This window comes from Rhincodon typus, chromosome 38 (assembly GCF_021869965.1).
Source record: "Rhincodon typus isolate 14 chromosome 38, sRhiTyp1.1, whole genome shotgun sequence".
In the NCBI taxonomy this organism is placed as follows: Eukaryota; Metazoa; Chordata; class Chondrichthyes; order Orectolobiformes; family Rhincodontidae; genus Rhincodon; species Rhincodon typus.
Window position 1 is genome coordinate 5100281 of NC_063369.1, and position 20245 is coordinate 5120525.

At 44.3% G+C, this 20245-nt stretch overlaps 1 protein-coding gene across 1 annotated transcript in view; it reads right to left on the minus strand.

The window, feature by feature from the left end:
- Window positions 1-2368: 2368 nt before the first annotated feature.
- Window positions 2369-20245, minus strand: part of LOC109916792 (collagen alpha-1(V) chain-like) — a 259059-nt gene continuing 241182 nt past the window's right edge. Inside the window, exons 54-61 of the mRNA XM_048617801.1 lie at window positions 19135-19188; window positions 18571-18606; window positions 18404-18457; window positions 16244-16493; window positions 7696-7808; window positions 5818-5886; window positions 4443-4676; window positions 2369-3556 (exon numbers count right to left, since the gene is read on the minus strand). Of these exons, the coding sequence (XP_048473758.1) occupies window positions 3410-3556; window positions 4443-4676; window positions 5818-5886; window positions 7696-7808; window positions 16244-16493; window positions 18404-18457; window positions 18571-18606; window positions 19135-19188 (957 nt within the window). The 3' untranslated portion in view covers window positions 2369-3409. The remainder of the gene's footprint in view (window positions 3557-4442; window positions 4677-5817; window positions 5887-7695; window positions 7809-16243; window positions 16494-18403; window positions 18458-18570; window positions 18607-19134; window positions 19189-20245) is intronic.

The following is a 20245-nucleotide window of genomic DNA, read 5'->3' on the forward strand; positions in this document are numbered from 1 at the left end:
GAGGGTTAAAGGACAATTGGTATGAACTGACCCGCTATTTCCCCAAAACTGAAACGGGTCTGTAGCAATTCTGTAAAAATCGATTTACCCCATTTTATTTTTACCTCAATATATATTAGATTTGTAAATTTCTGATTCTTCTGATAGTGAGCGACAAGGTGCTACACTTATTGGAAAAGTAACGTTTGCCCTTTTGAAAAGGCCATCGACGCTTCACTCTATTATTAGGCTACACACTGATTTTTTTTATTGTTGCCCTGATCATGGAAGTGGAGAATAGAAAGCTTTTCATTTCAGGCACCCAAGCTCGGTACCAACCACCATCCTGTCAGGTTAGAGGCAAAAGAAGGTTCCCATAACTGTTCTCTCCCCGTCTCAGGCCTTCAAACCTCAAGGAAAACTGCTAGCCATTCATCGGGCAACTTGTCCATCCGTGAACCCCACTTCCCCTCCAAAAGGCCACAGCTTCAATCTCTGAGGGTTCTGGTCTGTTTGTCTCTCAATTCGCACGTCAATCACTTTCTGATTTCCCTCAGGTATGTCAACAGGAACAGTGTTGAATATGCTGTTTCATAGAATCCCTTACGGTGTGGGAAGAGGCCATTCGGCCCCGTCAAGCCCATACTGACTCTCTGAAGAGCATCCCAACCAGACTCACTCTCTACTCTATCCCTGTAACCCTGCATTTACCATGGTTCATCTATCCAGCCTGCACACAACTAGACTCTATGGGCAATTTAGCACGGCTAATCCACCTAAACTGCACATCTTTGGACTGTGGGAGGAAATTGGAGCAGCTGGAGGAAACGCATGCAGACTTATTAATTTAAAATAATTGGTGGTTCAGGCAATTGTTTTTACCAGAGAGGCCTTGGCTTCACTTTTGATAGGATATGCTCTGGATGCTGCTGCAGGTAGTCAGTCATAGCAATGTTGCATGGGAACTCTGTACAGGCAAGGGCCTCTTTGCCCTGGGGTCCTTTCCTGCCAGTGAAGGAGGCCATTCAGCCCACTGTGTCTGGGCCGGCTCTTTGGAGGAATGATCCAATTAGTCTCACGCTCTCCTCTTGTCTGGCTCATCTCTTCCCTCCCTTGAGTGGCTACTCAACTCCCTCTCAGAAGTGACCATTGAATCTATTTTCACCGTCTTTTCAGGAAGTTTTTTTAAAAAACAAATATTCATTCATTCACGGGATGAGGGCGTCGCTGGCTAGGGCAGCATTTATTGCCCATCGGGCACTTGAGAGTCAACCACATTGCTGTGGGTCTGAAGTCACATGTAGGCCAGACCAGGTAAGGATGGCAGCTTCCTTCCCTAAAGAACATTAGTGAAACAGATAGGTTTTTCCCCAACAATCAGCAATGGGTTCATGGTCATCATTAGACTCTTAATTTCAGTAGTTTTTCAATTGAAGTCAAATTCCACCATCTGCCGTGGCAAGATTCGAACCTGGGTCTCCAGATTAATAGTTTAGCAATAATACCACAATGCCATCACCACCCCTATGGTTGAGAAGAGATTGCAGTGACAATTGCAGGGTTGGATTTGTCCTGCTTTCCATGGACAGGATAACACCACTAGGTCATGGCTCCCGAAATGTGTTCCAAACTCCTGTTTTAAAACAAAAACTCTCCTTATCTCTCCTCTGGTTCTTTTGCCACTAACTTACACTGGAGATATTTTGAATGGAGGGATGGTGGAGTCAAGCATTGAAGGCACAAAGAGAAGCCCATTTTCCAAACTGGGATTCCAATGGTGTTCTGGATAGTCACAAATTTGATTAAAAATATAATCAAAGTCATTAGGTAATTCATTCTTTAATGCAAAAATTATGGCTATTTGGTTAAGAGTTGGAATCTTATAAAGAATTACTCCATCTCTTAATTTTGACCTTTAGTCACTAATTTGGCCGCCTTTCACCTTGCCCTTGGAAGTAACTCTGATAGAATTTTGCAAACCCCTGTCAACTCCACATTGCAAGCACAATGTTGGTTGTGTCTTAAATCACATGGTAGTCTGAAAACAAAATGTTCTGGGGAATCCATGGGTTAGGTTTGGGAGGGTTGGAAGGAGTCAAAATCCAAATTTTAAACTGTGGCTGCCCAGTTTCTGAGATAGTATAGCTTTCTCAGCAAGTAGAGGGATTTACTGCTGGTGAAATGGGCAGATGTAACCGGCTGGGGTTGAAATGGATCCAATGTTCACGCCTAGGTAGATCCACAGACTGACTCAAGGCAGCTGGGTATTGAATATTCCATCTCATTTCATCCTGAGTACAAATAAACTTTTCCACTGCTTGAAGGGAAAGGCTTTTTGATAAGAGTAGACATTTGGATGGGTTCGGGGAGGGGGGGGGGGGGGGGGGGGGGGAGTGGGGTATGTAAGGGAGGAAGGGCATGGCAGGTAGGAGACTCGGGGAGTATACATGCCAGCATAGACCATTTGATGGACTGAATGGCCTGTTTCTGGGTTGCAGACTCATTGTATTTCTACATAAGTGGAGTACATATGCTAGCATAGACCATTTTGGTGGACTGAATGGCCTCTTTTTGGGGATTGTAGACTCTCTGTATTTCTACATAAATGAATGCCAATGGTATCCTGCTGCAAACAAAGGCACACCAGCATGCGATCAAGCTCTGTGCATCAGGGTGGAGCCTTGGGCTAATTGCCACATACATCCACCACTCAGTTACAGGTAGACATCATGCTAAAGATTTCACTGTAGACTCTGAATCCAAGTAGGGGTTAGTTAATTTTTCAGCAGTCAAAACATAATTTGAGGGTTTTCTTTTTTGAAAAATAAACTAGCTGATAAAGGGTCAATCTACCAGATTTAAGGGCATTTTTAATGCATTGCTTCAATGAGGCCACAGGAAAATGTCAGCCTGAAGCCGAAGCAGTGTTGAATGTAGTTTCTTATTTTGCTTTCTCAGCTTCATTACCAAGGCAGCAGTGTCAAGGGATTGGCTTCAAATCCTTAATGTAATCTCCTGGTTCAACACTTCACTTGCAAATGCCTGTGTGTTAGGAGACTGAGGAAGTAGGTCATAGGTTGAATCTTATTGGAGAAAGGACGCCTCTCGAAGGGAGGAGTTTTGGTGCACCAGTCCTCTGCAACAATCGGGAATTACTGGGAAGAAGACTCTCCTAGCCATCTACCATCAGAGCAGAACAACTGTGGAATTTAGAATGACCCAGAGATAACCACCACTGACTTGGCCTCTTCAAAAGGTCATAAGACTTGAGCCCCACAAGGGCAAGAATTATTTTATTGTTATTCACACACAATAAAAAAAAACATCTGCAGCATGAATAATAGAGACAAAAGGGAATACAAAAAAAATGTGCATTTTGCATTTAAAAACACATGACACAGAGAAAATAGTGGGGCACGCGTTCTGAGGTTTAGCTGTTGAAACAGACAGGGCCAACCTCAAAACCAAACTTCTGCTGGTGCTCTCCGAAGTCAGTCACAGCGACATCTTTGATGGGCAAGTCAACAACACGCGGAGATTCAATGTCCAGCACAGTCCGGTCAGTGCCCTTCCTCAGCTGCAAGGGAAAACAGGACGCAGTGTTAAAGGAGAGCGGATTTGAGTAAAACAGCCGCCTGCTCAGACAGAACATGAGGATTCCCAAGGGAAAAGGGGACGGGGCGCCTAAGCTTTTGGCCTTAAGCCCATCAGGACAGATGTGGGTAAACTGTTTCAGTGAAATTGTCTGAGGAATGGATTATTGGCCAGGTAATGGGGAGGGGGTAGGGGAATATCAATCCACCAACAGTGCTTTGTCACCTTTTACCAGCTAAATCCAACTTTCTGACCTAAGTTGACAAAACGATGGGAGGCATGGATAGAATGGACAGTCCCAGTCTCTTTCCCGGGATAGAAATGACAATTGCTAGGGGACATAGGTTTAAGATAAAACAGGGATAAGTGTAAAGGAGATGTGAGAGGCAGGTTTCATTTCCAAACGGAGGGTGGTAAGCGCCTGGAATGCACTGCCAGAGGGGGTGGCTAAAATAGCAACATTTAAGAGGCAACTCGACAAATGTATGAACAGGCAGGGAATACAGGGATATGGCTTGTATAGAGGCAAAAAGGTTTTTAGTTTAGAAAGGCATCATGTGCCGGCACAGGCTTGATGGGCCAAAGGGCCTATTCCTGTGCTGAACTGATCGTTGTAACAGAATACTTCGGTTCAACATCTTAGCTGAAGTCTGGTGTATCGAATAGTGCAGCCTCCCCCCATTTCCATTTCCAACCTGTCCGAGCTAAACAGTTGAGTATTTGACCTGTGTTTTTGGGATAAAGTCAGCTGATTCCCCCCTTCCCTTACCCTGGGGGAATCAGCTGACTTTATCCCAACAGCACAGGTCAAATACTCAACTGTTTACCTCCGACAGGTTGACCCCCTAGTCAGAAGAATTGTTGCTTACTTTGCAGCCATCATAGATGGCACTGATATACGGGGTCTTGGAGTGCGACAGCTCCTCATCGTTGGCTCCTAGGAAACGCACTGCCTTCTTGTAGCTCTTTGCAGCAGCATCGTACCAACCAATGGACTGCTGGCAATTGTAGGTGAACCTCTGCCGGGCTGTGGCACTCAGGAGGCGCAGGAAGGTCATCTGGACCACATGGACAGGATTGCCATCAGCGTCGGCGTACATGAGCTGGGGAGAGAGAAGACACACACTCAAAGAGGAGAGTAGGGAAACCACACGGCAAAGTTACATCAACGTTGCCTTGGTTGGCAACGGGATCCTTCTGTGTGCGGTTGAGGGACAGGCTAAGTAGGCAACTGAGGAAGAAAGGGCTAGGAGGTTTTGCTGGAGGGATGAGATGGAGTAAGGTGGAAGGAGGCTCAGTGTGCAGTATAAATACCAGCATGGACCAGATGGGCTGAATGGTCTGTGTCTGTGAGAGCAATTAACCATAGTCATTAGTTGAATTGTTACAGTATTTTGGAAAGGATACATTTTTTAATGTAAACTAAGAAATGGAAGGTTAGACCTTGCCATATTGCAGAGAATGTACCAGTGTGTTTGTGATTGTCTGTTTTTTTTTAACGACTCAAAGGTCAAAAGTGGAACCGAATGTGGTGTTCACTTCATGGTTACACAAGGTCATGTAACTTTTGGAGAAGGTGGATTTGATAACTATTGTGAGAAGGTGGTGATGAACTGCCTTCTTGAACTGCTGCTGTCCTTGAGCTATAGGGATATCCATGTTGTGCCCTAAGGGTGGGAGTTCGACCCAGAGACACTGAAGGACCAGCAATATATTTCCAAGTTAGGATGGTGAGTAACTTGGAGGGGAGCCTGCAGGGAGTGGTTTTCCCATGTATCAGCTGCCTGACCTTCTAGTTGGAAATAGTCGTGGGTTTGGAAGGTGCTGCCTAAGGAACCTTGGTCTGGAGTCACATACAGATCAGCAGCAAATCAGATGGGAATTTACAACAATCGGCAATGATTTAAATGGTCACCATTGCTGAGATTAGCTTCTAAATTCCAGATTTATGAATTGAACTGAATCTCCACCAGTTGCTGTGCGATTTGAACACGCATCCTGGAGCATTAGTCTGGGATTACCACTGCACTACCACCTAATCCTTGCTTGGTCTACTCCTGCTTGCATCCCTTCCTGTGAGGAGCACTGTACTCAGTTACATATTTATTTGACCTTCTGTAACACTTGCAATGAGTTCTCTCTCCCTCTTTCGCACTCTAATGCGTTAACTCTCTTTCTTATGATACATGTGATAAATTGTCAATATTGGGAATTAAAGGCACAGTCTTATTCAGGAAATCTTACCTGCTTGCCTCGCTTGAATTTGCTGTACCAGGTTCCAGGTTTGTCCCTTTGCCAAGATGAAACTTTAACCTGGAAAAGTCAGAGTGTGTGGACATGACAGTGGTTGTTAGAGACAGTATGGCATGAGGTCAGCATTGCATCAGCCCTAGCGCAGACATACACGGGTTAGTCACTGAATGGGTCACACTCAGAAATGGACAATAAACACTACAAACTGCATCAGTTCCAGTTGTTAAATTTAATAGGAGGTTTACCAAGTGCTTCAGAAAGCAAGGGTTTGAAACGTTTGCCATTTGTAGTTGGCATCGCCACAACGAGGGGAGGTTTGATACACAGGCAGAGTGTCCCATTACTATGTCCTGATATTCTGTGAGGCACAGGGGTAGTGCATTGCCACTGGACAGATAATCGAGAGCTCCAGGCTATTTTCCTTTAACGCAAAGTCTGCAAAGCCAGGACGACGTGAGAAAAAAAACCTTCCACTCGGTGAGTTTTGAGGGTCTGGAAATGCCTGGCAGTGTGATGGAAGGCATGTTCAATGGGGAAATTCAAGACAACATGAGATGAAATAGTGTGCAGTGGTATGCGATAATGCAGGAGATTGGCATTAGAGAATGGAGCTAGTACAGTAACTGATGGGCTGAACAATCTCCTTCTGTGCCATAACAATTCTGTCTGGGTATGCTTCCAGCTGGTCCCTACTGCCCAATGTATTTGTGAAACAGTTCATCTGTCAGAATCCGAGAGGTTACCTGGTAGAGCTCTTTAAAATTACGAAAGGGGGTTCATTAGCGTATACTTAAAAAAATGACTTTCCATATAGGAGGAACAAAACTCCAGTACAGCAGTAAAGTTACCGATCAATCCATCAGGAATGGATTTGCAATTTCTTTACTCAAGAGTGGTGGTGGTGGGCCGCGGGGGTGGGAGGGGAGTTGGGGGTAGTGGTGGTGGTGGTGCAGAATGTGTAACTGGTTACTCAGAGGGAGTGGTTAAGGTGAACAGCAGGGCTGCATTCATTTCAGAAGCTAGACAGACACATCAAGGAAAAACACCATAAGATGTAGGGGCAGAAGTAGGCTGTTTGGCCCATCAACAAGATCACAGCTGATCTCATTATCCTCAACTCCACTTTCCTGCCTTTACCCCATCAGAAATCTGTCTGCCCCGGTCTTCAATATACCCAGCATCAACAGCCCTCTGTGGTAAAGCATTCCACAGATTCATTCCCCTCTGAGAGAAGAAATCCCTCCTCCTTTCTGTCTTAAAGGAGCAATCCCTTACTCTGAAATTATACCCTCTGGTCCTAGGCTCTCCCACAAGGGGAAACTACCTCTCCACATCTACCCTATCAAGCCTTCTAAATATCTTGTTATATTTTAATAAGGTCACCTATCATTCTTCTAAACTTCAATGTACAAGCCCAACCTCCTCAACTTCTCATACGAAAAGCCCTTCAATTCTTGAAAGGACTGAAAGGATATAAAAACAGGATAAAATGAAGAGGGAGGATAAGAAGGAACATAACAGCAGTATGGACCAACAAGGCCTTTATTTTGGGGCTGTAAATTTTAAAAACAGTTTTCAAAAAAATTAACAAAAAATGTTGAAGTTGCTGCGCAGCAAGCATTGCTGTTCAGAACGAATTAATGGCTGTGGAAAGTACTCTCAGTGCAAATAATTGCGAATATTTCTTTCTGAAATGTGTAGAACTGACTGAAAAAGAGAAGGAGAGGGCACACTGAATAGCACTAGCTAGTTGAGTGAGTGAATAAAGAGGGCCTGGAAACACCATGGTTTGTATTCAATTGTGTGCGGTGTTCCATTGATAGAACCATTCTGATCTCACTGCATCATGTAATGTCCCTGCTGACTTACCCCTTCAGTTCTCCTGTCAGGGAAAATACAGGTTTCTCCACCTGCAGTGAAGTTACAGAAGACCTTAAAGGAATCCTTGGAGCAGCCTTGATTGGGGTCGATCCAGTAATTGCCTGGGGAGGGAACAACAAGCAGCTTTTAACATCTCAAAAGGTTGTATCATTATAAATGAAATGGGCGCAATCATTTTAAACAGGACAAATGCAATGATTGCATTCATTTTGAGAGGGCTGGAATACATCAGCAGAAATGTACCACTGAGGCTGTATAAGGCTGTGGTCAGAATGCATTTGGAAATATAAGGAGCAGTGTCTAAGTAAGGATATGCTGTCATTGCAGGAGGTTCAGAGGAGGTTTACAAGAATGATCGCAGGGATATATGAGGAGCAACTGAGGACTCTGGGTCTGTACTCGATGGAAGTTAGAAGGATGAGAGGGAATCTCTTTGAAACTTACAGAATACTGAGAGGCATGAATCAAGTGGACATGGAGAAGATATTTCCACAAGTAGGACCTGAGAGCACAGCCTCAGGTTGAGGGGACGTTCCTTTAGAACTGAGATGAAAAGTTTTGTTAGCTAGACAGTGGTGAATCTGAGGAACTCATTGTCACAGAGGGATGTGGAGGCCAAGTCATTGAGTGTATTTAAGACAGAGAGATAGGTTCTTAATTAGGAAGGGGAATCAAGGGTTAGAGGGGGAAGGCAGGAGAATGGGGTTGAGAAACATATCAACCATGATTGAAAAGCGGAACAGATGGGCCGAATGGCCTAATTCTGCTCTTATATCTTATGACCTTAAGGTCTAAAGGTCACATAGACAGATCTTTGCTGATGCAAGTTGAAAAAATGTTTCTGAAAACAAAATAGTTTCCTTTGGGCTTCAGAAATAGAGCACAAAGTGCAAAAAGAAACAAGGGAGCTCCCACAGATCCTCATAAATTACTGTTTAGGACCCAGCTAGAATATCATGCTGCATTCTGGTCACCACAATCCAGGTGACCACATGAAGGGCTTGCAGGGATGCTTTACCAGAATGGTCTCAGGTATGAGGGACTTCGGGTCATGTTGAGAGACTGGAAAAGCAGAGGTTCTTCTCATGAAGGCAGAGAAAGTTAAAGGGGGGGATCAATAGAAATGGTCAAAATCACAAGGGGTTTGATCAGAGTTGGCAAACAGGTTTCCATCGGCCAGGGGAGGACATGGAAGAAAGATCACCGACAAGAGCAATGGGGTGAAATGACATGAATTTTTGTTTTTAAATAGCACGGCAGGTTTTGACTTAGATCATAGAATCCCTACAGTGTGGAAACAGGCCATTCGGCCCAACAGGTCCACACTGCCCCTCCGAAGAGCATCTCACACAGATCCATGCCCCTAATTTCCCATATCTAACCCAAACATCCCTGGGCACTATGGGCAATTTAGTGTGGTCAATCTACCTAGCCTGCACAGTTTTGGACTGTGGGAGGAAACCGGAGCACCCAGAGGAAACCCACCCAGAATGTGCAAACTCCACACAGACAGTCACCTGAGGCTGGAATTGAACCTGGGTCCCTAGCGCTGTGAGGCAGCAGTGCTAACCACTGAGCCACCGTGCCACCCACCTGAGAGGCTGGTGACTGAAGATTCAGAAACAGCTAGGGGAAACACATGTAAAGCTCTAGGGAGAATATTTATGTTCCATGTGAATTTGGAGCAAAGTAAGTCATTCAGCCCCCACCTCCCTTTCCCAATCCCGGGCCTGTTCTACCATTTGATAAGATCACAGCTGTCTTGATTGTGGATTCCATTCTACGGTCCTGTCTATGCTGAAACCCTTTGATACAACAACTTCAAGAACTCACCACATCCTTAGCCTGGTTGTTCCAGTACAGCTACAACACTGGCCCCTAACTGACAACGTTTATCCTTGCTTATCCTTATCCATGTTTATCCTTTCCGCAGAAAGCAGGACAAATCAAACACTGCAATTGTTACTCCAGTCTACTCTTAATCATAAGGAAGGTGATGGCCTTAGTGGTATTATTGCTCGACTAATAATCCAGAAACCCTTGTAATGTTGTGGGGACCTGGGCTCCAATCCTACCATGGCAGATGGTGGAAATTGTAATTCAACAACTATCTGGAATTAGAAGTCTAATGATGATCATGAATGCATTGTTGATTGTTGGGGGAGAAATCCATCTAATTCATTGATGTCCTTTAGGGAAGGAAACTCTCATCTTTACCTGCTCTGGCCTACATGATCCAGTTGATCTGATTGTCACTTAACTAATAATAAATAAATGTATTAAAAGTAATAAATGCTGCCTGGCCAGTGATGCCCACATCCCATGAATGAATATAAAATAAAACCGGCAAAAGAAGTGAAGAGGCACTTACTCTGCACTAACTTGTTCTTCAATTAGATGTATGGATTCCACCAGGGCACTCTGTTCCTGACCTCATTACATGGAGAAAAGAGTTGATTTTAAGGTGGGGTGATTGTGACTGTGCCTGACATCGAGGCAGCATTTGACCAAGTGTGACATCAAGGAGCTCGTACAAAATATATAAAACTTTAGATATTTTAAATTTAGTTTATATTAGTTAAATTTAGTTGAGTTTATAAACTCGTAAGAGGTAAGATAATTGCAGGGTTAGATTTGTCCTGCTTTCTGCGATACATGGGTAACATCCCACAAGGTGAATCAGAACATTGAGATCCTTCAGAAGCGTTTCTCCCTGCGACTCCTGAAACACACACTCGCAGCAAAACGTCGGCGTCTCCTGGCACTACAATTAAGCCTACCCCAGCTCAGTGCCTCCCTCTCCCAGACCTGCAAAGGACCTCTCCTGCTTTTTATTCTTTGCAGGATCCACAACCTGAACTCACAATTCTACTCGGCTTTATTGGACACTAAAAACCGAAAGCTCTCCACCTATCTTCTCCTTTATCCATCTTCTATCCGCCTCCCCCTCTCTCCCTATTTATTTCAGAATCCCCTTTCCCTCCCCCATTTCTGAAGAAGGGTCTCGACCCGAAACGTCAGCTTTCCTGCTCCTCTGATGCTGCTTGGCCTGCTGTGTTCATCCAGCTCTACACCTTGTTATCCCACAAGGTGAATGGCATGTTTCCCCAAGGTTGGGGATTTCAAAACAAGGGGGCATATTTTTAAGGTGAGAGGAGAAAGATTTAAAAAAAAAGACATAAGGGGCAATTTCAGAAAGTGGTTCATGTGTGGAATGAACCTCTGGGGAGAAGAGGTAGATGTGGGTAGAGGTACAATACTTAAAAGACATTTAGATAAGTACCCATGAATAAGAAATACTTGGAGGGATACGGGCCAAGCAGATGGGACTAGTTTAGTTTGGGATTATGGTCAGCATGGAATGATTGGGCTGAAGGGTCTGTGTCTTTGCTGTATGACCTTGTGACGCTAAAACTGGAGTCAGTTGGAATCAGGAGGGACAGCTGGGAGAAAATCTCTCTTGGTTGGAGTCATACCAAACAGAATTAACGTTTTGAATCAATAGGTCCTCTCCGAATGCCATTTCTGTTTTACCATCAAATAATTGCTACAATGAGGTGCAGTTTTGAAGAAGTGTCACACTGGACCCGAGACATTATCCATTTCTCACTCCACAGGTGCTACCAGACCTGCTGTGTTTATTTCTCAGATTTCCAGAATTCTACTTTTATTTTAGAGTCTGATTTAGCTTATTTCTCAATTTTAATATTTTTAATTTGATCTAAGTTGCCTCGACAAGCTAACTGCTTTTTTGCTGAGCATTCAGTCACCTACGAGCTGTGGGAGGTGCTATCTTTCAGGAAAGACGTTAAATTAAGTGTTGGTTCGGGAGATTTTTGTTGATCAATAAGGAATGGGAATGTTCAAGAAACACCACCTGCAACAGATCATTCTAACCTACTCCATTTGTGGGATCTTGCTGTAATGCATTTACCAAATTCAGATGGACTGCATTCCAATCATTCCTTGCATGTCAAGTGTTTTGGACTGTTTCTGACTCTACAAGTACACATCTTTCTCCCAGACAGCTTGATTTCCCTTCAGATGAGGACAGCCATACCCTGCTCTCAGGCACTAAAAAAAAATGGTATTTTAACAGCAATTTATTGCAGCTAGCTTTTAACAATAAAGTGTAAAAGTCAAACGGCTTACGCCAGCCTTGCTCGTGATTTCAAACAATGCAGGTTGTCCTTTTGAATTGTTTGATTCCGAGAGCATTGCCTGGCATTTCCAACACAGGCCATCTGACTCAAACACCCTTCACCTCTGAGGGGTGGTACGAATTCAACATGATAAGCCGAATGTCACAGGTCACCTGTGGGTGTGATATCAGGTGGGTGGACCTGAAGATTCGGCTGTTGCATTCTTGAGGCCACCAATAGGCCCCTGGGTGGAGTGGTGTTTTTAGAAGGCACTTTCCCAGGGCCCAGTGGGGCCGGTAATTAGATGTTAAGTGCCCAATTATAAACCTCGCCTTGCCTCTGCTCTAATTTTTTAAACTATGTCATGGGATGTGGGAATCACTGGCTGAGTCAGTATTCACTGTCCATCCCTAGTTGCCCTTGAGAAAGTGGTGGTGAGCTGCCATCTTGGACTGCTGTAGGTAGACCCTCAGTGCCCTAAGTGAGGGACTTCTAGGATTTTGACTCAATGACACTGCAGGAACAGCAATATATTTCCAAGTCAGGATGGTGAGGGGCTCGGAGGGGAACTTGCAGGGGGCTGGTGTTCCCATGTATCAGCTGCCCTTGTCCTTCCAGATGGAAGTGGTCATTGGTTTGGAAGGTGCTGTCTGAGGAGCACTGGGTGAGTTGTTACAGTGCAGCTTGTAGATAGCTCACATTGCTGTTACTGAAATGGTGGAGGGAGTGGATGCTTATGGATGTGGTGCTTATCAAGCGGGGGCTGCTTTGTCCTACATGATGTCGAGCTCCCTGAGTATTGTTGGGGCTGCATCCACCCAGGCAAGTGGGGAGTATTCCATCACTTAACCATTAACTCATAGGCAGAGTGACGGGATGTTGTTCCGGACATAAGAACATAAGAAACAGGAGCAGGATGAGGCCATTCTGTTCCTTAAGCCTGACCTACCATTCCACAAGATCATGATTGACCTGTGCTAGGCCTCAACTCTACGTTTGTACTAGCTCCGCCTTCACCAGCTCTCCCTCCCCCTCCATCACTCCCTCCACTATTCCCTACCTTCTTCTTTCCCCCAATGCCTCCCTTCCCCTGCCGCATTCATCCCACTCTCTCCTCAAAGCCTTTCAATCTTTCCCGCTAAGCACTTACCCAACTCCCCCTTTTAATATTACAATCTTATAAATATTACAATAAGTTACAATTTATTCAGCAGCTTTGTTGGGAATGATTAATAAATTCACTGAACGGGTGTAGAGGAGAACTGTTTGATCTCAACCACTTATTATAACTTCACAAATGAATTAGCAAGTGAGAACATTTCAAGGGAACAATAATTTGACTGATAGTGTCGGGGTTGGTATGTTACCAAGTTCTGGTGACAGGCACTAAACCCAGAGGCATAAACACTCTCAAGTAACCGTGACAACTCAAGCACAACATCCTTTGAGGTAGATGAACACTTTTTTTGTGTCTTTTTATAAGGTCCTATGAGGCTAGGATCAAAGACAAAGGAGCAAAGTGTATTTCCGATCGATGCAGCCAATGTGTCAGTCAGATAGACCAACAAGCAGATAGCTTAGAAAGTTGTACAATGGGAAAATAATACATCCCGCAATGTTTTCAAAGCCCAAATATTCGAGTTACATCAATGGACTGAAATCAAGGTTGTTTACCATCAAGAGAGCTCAGAGGGGTCGTGAGAGAGGAGATTAAAATCCTGAAGAGTTTAGATAAAAGAAATAAAGGGGAACTTGCCTAAGAAGGCTGAGGGTTATTAGCCAGAGGGTACCGGTTTGGAGAACAGGTTTAAAGTAATTGGAAAAAGAGCCACAGAGGTGAAAATAAGGAAAAACCATTGTTTACACAGTAACTGTTTAGGATCTTATTGACTTCAGGAAGTGGGGTGGTGGGCACAACCCTGTCTGCATCAATGGTGCTGAGGTGGAGATGGTCAACAGCATCAAGTTCCTGGGAGTGATGGTCATCACCAATCTGTCCTGGTCCACCCACGTTGATGTCACAGTCAAGAAAGCACAACAACGTCTCTACTTCCTCAAGAGGCTGAGGCCATAAAGATCTTACCAAATTTTATAGACCCACCCTAGAAAGCATTTCATCAGAATGTATCACAGCTTGGTACGGCAACTGCTCTGACCAGGATCGTAAGAAACTACAGAGAGTTGTGAACACAGCCCTGTGAATCATGCAAACCAACCTCCCATCCATTGACTCCATCTATACTTCTTGCTCACTCAGGAAGGGAGCCAACATCATCAAAGACCTCTCCCACTCTGGCTATAACCTCTTCCAATCTCTTCTGTCAGGCAGAAGATACAAAAGCTTAATCACAGGCACCAACATCTGTGCTTCTTCCCCGTTGTTATTAGACTTCTGAATGGACCCCTCAAATTTCAAATCTAATGTTGATCTCACCCTCGGTGCACCTTCACTGCAGCCGTAATTGTGTTCCTCACACTGTTCTATTACCCTAATGCACTTTGTATGGTATGATCTGCCTGGACTGCACGTAAAACAAAACTTTTCACTGTACCTAGATACATGGCAATAACAAATTTTAAAAAAAAATGATCTGGGGAGGTGCTGCCTGGAGAAAACCGAGTCTGCAGTTGTTTTTGTGTGGAATTGGTTACAGTATTTGGATGAAACATTCAGGGGTGTGGAGAAAGAGAATTGGAAAAGGGCTTACTGGTTGCTTCCTGAAAGAGCTACTGCACACCTGATAGGCAGAACGGCTTTCTTCTATGGCTTAATGGTTTTGTACAGATTGTAAAGTGGTCGGCCAACTGAGCCTCATACAATATGAGCTCCCTAATTGGGGCTGTTAACCTGGTTCAATCTGGGAGCCCTGGTTGTCATAAAAAGGGTGAGTGTTTGGGATATTGAGCTCCTGTAATGCCTGACTCAGGGGTACAGTCAAAGCCTATGCATTTGTGAATAAAGGGTGATTGATGATTGGGTATGGCCTGATAAGAGTTATTTCAGGTTAATGATTTCACAGCACCAGGCTTTTCTGCAGCATAGGAGGCTTCAATAACGCATTGATTTGTTTGTTGGAAGCTATAGCATGTTTTGCAGGTCACTGATCGACCAGTTGTTTACTTTGTCCATGTGGCCTGATGGCATATTAGTTATGTGCCAGCTGTGAGAATGCCACATGACCTGCTGACCGTCACTTCCTCAGCTCAACCCCCTAGTGATTGCAATATCAGAAGCTGCTGCTGGATATTCCCAATATTTTTGGGAAAGGTATCAGAGACAACATGAAACAGGACGGGGGTTTGATTGGGGGAACAGGTTTAGTTGCTTACTAACACAGAAACTGAGTACTATTGAAGGGAAGAGATAGCCTTTAATCCTGCACTCATCAGGACACATGCAAGAATACTAAATTTCAAAATGTGTGTAAATTGTTGTTCCCTTTGAAATGTGGAATTCTTGGTTGTGTCCTGATGAGTGTGAGGTGTAAGGTTTTGATGTCATGTCTGTTTTGACAGTGATGTTCAATGAAGGGTTTACTGCTGGGAGCCCTGTCTCTCATCACACATGGAGCGGACTCAAGGCGGGGGCACAATCTGAAATGTTACGGACCAGACCAGACTCCCTCAAAATATTTTAAAAAGGTAGCCTCGACCCTAACTTTTTTCTTATATTTAAGGCAAATGTAAAGTGCCCTGTTCCAGATACAATGCGATGGTCAAAATACTCGACGCTAAGCAAAAACAATTAATTTAAACACTGTATTTAAAATACAACCAAAGAAAGAGGAATTTAGAATAACTTAACTCTATTGGAAAAGTTAATAGAATAATAGATACAGTAGCTATTACTAATTTACTGTTTTTTTTTAATTTGTTATTGCCATGTATCTAGGTACAGTGAAAAGTTTTGTTTTACGTGCAGTCCAGGCAGATCATACCATACAAAGTGCATTAGGGTATAGTAACACCCAATAAACACACCTCTTGGCGAAAAGCAAGTTTAGAAAAACAGATTTTGTCTCACACGCAACCTAGCAGCCTAGGAAGAGAACACACAACTTTGGCTGTAATTGACAGAGGGGAAGAATAGCTTTCACTTCTTCAAGCCCACAACAGCAACTGCTGAAAGCTAAACGTAAAAACTAAAAATTAAAACAAGAAATCCTGGTCTGTGAGAGCTGGCCACACCCAGCCAGGCTGCTTTTATTGTTCCAACTTTTAAAATAGCAACCCAAGGGCTCACAAGCTATTCACTGGCTGTAGACTGCTCGCGCCTCTGCCTTATGACCTCTTTCAAGAAAAAAAAAAGAATAAAAATAACCTCTTCAAGCCACAGCATTGTCACAGAAACAAAGAGCTTCGCATATCGTAGAGTTTTGTTCCCACTAACTTACCATCCTTGAAGTGTGGGTGACAGAGCTGAAGCTCCTTGCAGGTTCGGCCGGGGTTACTCTGAGTCCCCACTGGACGCCTCATCAGCTCCACCTCATCTTTCAGTGAAGATAGGGCTCCAAACACCTCCTCCATTCCTTCTGTGTAGTCAAAGAGACTCCTACCGGCATCGTCAGCTTGCTCAGTCTCCGCGTGCCTTCTTGTCTTTGACCTGTATATCGGCAGTGGCTGTATTATCTCTGCTGGTGGACCCTGGTCAGTACAGAAACACGTGACAGACGATATTGAAGGCAGAGAAGTAGGTAGTGATACATTTTGTCCGAAGAGTGAGGAGAGGCAGGATACAAAAAATGGATATAATTCTGAATGAGGTGAGGGAGCAGCGGGCAATGGGGTTATTCATGCACAAAGCACTGAAGGTGGCAGGATGGGTAGAATAGTGGCTAGGACTGCTGCCTCACAGTGCCAAGAACCTGGGTTAGTTTCCAACCTTGGGTGCCTGTCTGTGTGGAGTTTGCACATTCTCCCCATGTCTGTGTAGGTTTCCTCCGGGTGCTTTGGTTTCCTCCCACGATCCAAAGATGTGCAGTTCAGAGTGGACTGGCCATAGGAAATTATCCATGATGTGCAGGTTAGGTAGGTTAGCCATGAGGAATGTGGGGTTATTGGGATAGGGTAGGGGTGGGTCTGGGTGGGTACAGTTATAACATTCAAAAAACATTTGGACAGGTACATGGATAGGAAAGGTTTAGAGGGATATGGGCCAAACACAGGCAAATGGGATTTGTTTAGTTTGGGAAACCTGGTCAGCATGGATGAGTTGGACCAAAGGTTGTGATTCTATGTTGTGTGATTCTATGACATCCGTGAATTCTTCAAAGCAGTCACTATTGTGATGTAAGAGGCACAACTGGCAAAGTACACAATGCAAGCTCCCACAAACAGAAAAATTGATGACCAGATCATCTGCTGCTCCTCAGAGGGTTTGTGTGAACCCAGTGGGCCGAAGAGCCTGCTTGCACACTGTAGGGTTGTATGCTACTCTATGACAGGTTGAGAAAGCCGTTGATAAGGTAATATGGGCTTTATAAATGGAGGACAAAGGTACAAAAGCAAGGAAGGTTACATTGAACCTCTATAAACCACTAGAATGGCCATGTCTAATTTCGGGAACCACACCTTTGGGATGGAAAGGCATCTTAAAATGCCATACAAGGTGACTGGTGAAGTGCAGGAAAATGGGATTCAAATAGATTGATGTTTGATGGCCGGCGTGGACACAATGGGCTGTAAAAACTCTAAGACTGTCTATTAGAGAGGGCACAGAAAAGATCCACGTGAATAGTCTCGGCAATGAAAGTCTTCACAACTGGTGACTAATTGGATAATGGTGAGATGGTTTTATAATCATTCACGGGATGTGGGCATCTAGCATTGATTGCCCATCCTTAGTTGCCCCTGAGAAGGGGGTGGTGAACCGCTGCAGTCCATGTGCTATAAGTAGATCCCATGATGCCCTTAGGGAGGCAATTCCAGGATTTTGACCCAGTGACACCAAAGGAACAGTGATATATTTCCAAGTCAGAAAGGTAAAACTGTAAGTAATTCAATGATCTTTGAAGATTTCCCAGGAGTAACAAGGAGTTCATTGTGGCCTTTTTGTTATCCTGCGAGAAAATACTTAATTATTGGAAGTATAATCTGTCGACTGGATCTTGTGGTGTGGTGGCAGTGTCCCTACCTCTGGACCAGGAGTCCTGGGTTCAAGTGCCACCTCAGGGATGTGATGGACTCAGAAGACTGCCCTGGTGTTATAGCCAGTTGGTGAAGAAAAACATAGAATAGGCATCTCATGTCCAAATGGATAAAAATAGGTGAACTTTAAAATCCTTTTACGCTTTCTGGACAATTTGCTGGGAATGGGATTAGAAGAGTGAGGTGGTCCGTGCAAACTCAATGGGCTAAAGGGCCTTTTCTGTGCTGTACACCCTCTATTGCCTGCCAGAAAGGTCTACGTCCAGGTGAAGCCTTCAGGTGGCGATGCCAGTTCCATCCATTCTCCCGGTACCTCCCACAGCTCTCTCTCCCACTGCCCGTTCCCTGATCTCCACGTGCCCCCTGCCCTCCCTCACTTCCACCCCTCGACAAGAAACAAAGCTTACAGGTGGACCTGGAGGGCCAGGGGGTCCTGGGTCGCCTTTGAATCCCACTGGTCCCTGCAAAGGAAAAAAAGTGAGAGCACATGATGGTCAGTTCAAGGACCCGAAGTTGATGCTGCCCAAATTTATCCATCATGGACCCCAATAAAATAATCAATCAAGCTACTTACTTCAGAACCTTTCGATCCTTTTGAACCCTGTTGACCCTAAATCAAAAAGAACAGGGAGAGGGGAATATGACAGTTTTAGTCAACAATTCATCAGGAAAGTCAATGTTTCAGAATAGTCCCATGCTGTCTATGTATCATCGAAACAAGTTATTGTTCATGGGATGTTGGCAGCTATCTTGTTTCAATCATTGCCCATCTCTAAGTGCTCAGAGGTTGTTAGAGAAAAGAGTCATATGTGGGCCGCAGCAGGTAAGGATGGCAGATTCTCTTCCCCAAAGGGGAACTAGTGAACCAGCTGGGCTTTTACAGCTGTATCACATGGTGACCATTTGGCTAAGCTTTTATGGAATTCAAATTCCACCACCTGCTACGGTCAGATTTGAGTCGATATCTCCAGAACATCGGGTTCCTGGATTCTGGGCGCAGCGACATTACCGCCATGTCACTGCCTCCCTGCCTGAGTTCCGAGGCAAGAGCAGAAAGCTGGCGAGTAGACAGCAGAAGGACCAGAGTGCAAATTTGGTGGATCAGCATTCTTATAGAAACTATAGTTTGTCTACTTACTGGTAAACCAGGAGATCCATGCGGGCCTATTGGACCACTCAAACCTTGAAGACCCTGAAACCGGGAAAAAAGAGAAGAGAAGATTAAGTTATGAACCTAATCACAAGCTGAGATAGTATCATCTATGGGACAGCTTATAGATACATATAAAGATAAACTGAGAGGTGACAGCGAGACTTATAAACATTTTGGAAAGTTACTGCACTCATTGAGGAAGCTGAACTGTTTGACTCTTATGCTTTTGAAACATAAATTAGATACTCTGCCTGAGGAGAACATATTGACTAGGTTGCCTGTAAGATCAGAAAGCTCATAAAGCATATACTACACTCTCCAAAAGTAGCAGTGAGCAAAGGAGAACTGGTGTTCAAACATAGATCATTACCCTCAACTGGACTGGCATCCAATTAGGTCCACCTTTTCATTAAGCCCTGGCTATGGAACCTGTGGTTTCAAAGCTCGCATTTTATTTTTCAAATGGATCCTAATTGTAAAAGGAAAAGGGGAAAAGAAGAACGGAAAAAGGGAAACTAAGAAAAGGTAATCCTTCAAGATTCCTTCAGAAATGAGGACTGCAACTGAGATTAGAAACTGTAGTGATTGGAACTACAAGATCCTTGATTGGGGCTGTTAACTTGGGTCAATCAGGAAGCCTTGGCTGACAGATATAAACAGGGGATTTAGAGTCTCCTCACTTCAGGGGCATAGCCAGTGTACTGTGCTCATGTAAATAAAGGGTGACTTGGTGATGGGATACTGGCCTCTGTGCAGTTATTTCAGAGACCAAAACTTCTGGGGGAGTCTGAAATGTGCTGTAATGTATAAAGAGGACAGTGCACTATCCCAGCTCAGATGTAGATGGTGAGTCCAGTGGGGCAGTACAAGCAGACTGATGAGGACAAAGGCTGAAACCTGAAGCTGTGAAGAAGCAAAGATGTGGTTGCTGTAGCTGTTTCCATTATTTGAAGATAATGGATGGATTAAAACCATTCAAAGCATCATAGTCAGAGTGCAGGAGGCTCTGTGGTTGTGCGGTATTCCCAGTTCTGATTGTCCTATGGAATTTGGGTTGGTTAGTTGCTTCTATCAGTTGGGACTTAGGCTATATCCT